A 2,500-nucleotide genomic window follows, 5' to 3' on the forward strand; every position below is an offset into this window, starting at 1 on the left:
CGCAACAACACCTCCGCCCTCAAGTGCAGGATCGGCACATGCAAAACTCTGTCCCGAGTCTCAAATTCCAGCAACAGCAGCTGCAGCAGCAACCGCCACTGCAACAGCAGCAGATGTCACAGATGCCCCAGTTACCGCAGCTCCCACAGCTCCCCCAGAGCCCCTACCAGCAACATCCGGTTCTGAACCAGCGCGCGCCAGGGGGCCTCGCCGCGCAGGGCAACCTTCAGGACACGGAGGTGCGTGCGCTGGGAAACGTCATAACAACAATGATAAAAATGCTCATAAAACAAATTATAAAAATATATGATTCTAAGATAGGGTTATGAAAAAAGATGATGATGATGATCATTATTTTAATAACTATGATAATGGCACAATGGTACTGCTATTACTATATTACAAATATTACTGCTACAACTACTATCACGACTACTACTACAAATGATAGTAATAGTAATGATAATGATAATAATGACAATGACAATGAAAGTGATAATGATAATGAATATAATGATAATGAATATGATGATGATGATAATGAATATGATAATAATAATAAAAAATAGTAACAACACTAATGATGATAATGATAATAATGACATCAATTATAATACTATTATTAATAATAAGGATAATGATAATGATGGTAATAGTAATAATGAATAAGGATAATAATGATAATAAAGGTTATGATAATGAAAACGATAATGATAATAAGATTGATGATAAGAAGGATAGTAATGATAATGATTATAATAAAGATAGTGGCAGCAATAATAATGATAATAGTGATATTAATGATAATAGTAATAATAATGATAATAGTGATAATAATAATAGTGATAATAATGATAAGGATGATAATGTTAATGATAATAATGATAACAATGATAAAGATGATGATGATAATGATGATAGTAATAATGACAATAAGAATACTCATGTTAACAATAATGATAGTGATAATGATAGTATTGATGATGATAACGATAATGATAGTAGTGATAGTGCTATTATCCTTATTTTTATTGTTGTTATAATTATTATCATTGTCTTATTATTATATTATATCATGATAATTATAATATCAATTATCATTATCTTCATTTTAATATCAATATCAGTCATCACAATCATGATCATATCTATAAGGATAATCAGTGTCATCACCATAATCATGATCACTATCTTTAACATAACAGCACTATTATCCTTAGCGCCGCCATCATCAAGATCAGACTAATGTTCTCAGTAATCCGCAAGGGAAAATAGGCTTTGTCAAGCTCGAGATTCTCGCTTCCTGATTTCACCCGAAATGTGGTTCCTTTCCAATGGGCGCAGCTGGGCATGGTGAGCGAGCGGAACGGCCAGGGCGCAACCAACCAGCTTCCGGTTCCATCAGCCCCGAGAACTACCCACTCCACGGTTCGCCCATCCACACTACCCTCGACTGGTTCGTAAATTTGGAACGTTTTCGACAGATATATTGTATGTAGACTCTTAGAGCTTGCATATCTTTCCCATTATTCGCTCTAACGTTGATGGGAAAGGTTAGAAATGCCACTTGTCTTTTACTTTCTTTGTATTCAGTATTGATCGATATTCATATGCAGAGTTTAGGATCACTCCACAAGAAAAGGTCAATTGCTACTGTTATAGGAACTCTTTTGATTCAACAGCCTCCGATGGGAACACCAGCAACGGCAGCAATGCAGGATCAACGACTAACAAGGTCAAGAACGGGTCAGCTGTTGTGACGTCAGTTCTGTCAGACAACGGCAGAACCCACATCATGGCTCACGCGTCACTCGCCAGACTCGAAGTCAACGACGAACAGCTGGAGATGGAGGCGAGGGAGCAGGATGCGCAGGCATCGGGGGCGGTGTTGGCCCTTGCCATGGGTACGTGCTGGTTGCTCGCTCTCGTTCTCTCTCTCTCTCTCTCTCTCTCTCTTTCTCTTTCTCTTTCTCCCTCTCTCTTTCTCTCATCTTCTGCTATTATATTCCACTTGTATTTTGCTTTCACTCAATTACCAACATTCTCTCACTCTCATCTCTCCATTATTTCTCTCATTATATTCGATGCTCTGTGTCTGTGTTCGGCTCTTTCTCTCTCCTTTTTCTATCCTTCAAGACTGAATCCCTCTTTCCCGCATATAAAGAGTTCCAGAATCTTCAGCAAAGTCCGACAGTTATTCATGCTGACAGATGTTATCGTTGACAGGTGTCTGCATCACGGCGCTGTTGGTGGTGCTCGTCGGGTGTCGACTGAGGGGCGTGCGGCGGCGCCTCAGGAGACACCGAGGCTCCAAGTCACTCTACGCTCACGACGCCGACTACCTGGTGAATGGAATGTATCTGTGAAGAGATCGAGGTGTCCAGCAGATGTTTTGATATGATCTGTAATCAGGAGCGTAACTACCGGACGGCATTCCCAGCCAGCCCTGGAAAGGCAAACACTATGGAGCAACTTCAGAGAATTTCTCATAACGCCATTC

At 40.0% G+C, this 2,500-nt stretch overlaps 1 protein-coding gene across 2 annotated transcripts in view; it reads left to right on the forward strand.

The window, feature by feature from the left end:
* Nucleotides 1–2,500, forward strand: part of LOC122248964 (uncharacterized) — a 66,292-nt gene that overhangs the window by 62,597 nt on the left and 1,195 nt on the right. For both annotated transcript variants that reach the window (XM_043009418.2, XM_043009419.2), the window contains 4 exons: nt 1–239; nt 1,345–1,456; nt 1,683–1,904; nt 2,227–2,500. The exon at nt 1–239 is cut by the window's left edge and continues 100 nt beyond it; the exon at nt 2,227–2,500 is cut by the window's right edge and continues 1,195 nt beyond it. In XM_043009418.2, coding sequence (XP_042865352.2) covers nt 1–239; nt 1,345–1,456; nt 1,683–1,904; nt 2,227–2,366 — 713 coding nt within the window. In that variant the 3' untranslated portion in view covers nt 2,367–2,500. The remainder of the gene's footprint in view (nt 240–1,344; nt 1,457–1,682; nt 1,905–2,226) is intronic.

Source organism: Penaeus japonicus, unplaced genomic scaffold, assembly GCF_977035675.1.
Source record: "Penaeus japonicus unplaced genomic scaffold, GWHDUDI00000001_assembly GWHDUDI00000001, whole genome shotgun sequence".
Classification (NCBI taxonomy): Eukaryota; Metazoa; Arthropoda; class Malacostraca; order Decapoda; family Penaeidae; genus Penaeus; species Penaeus japonicus.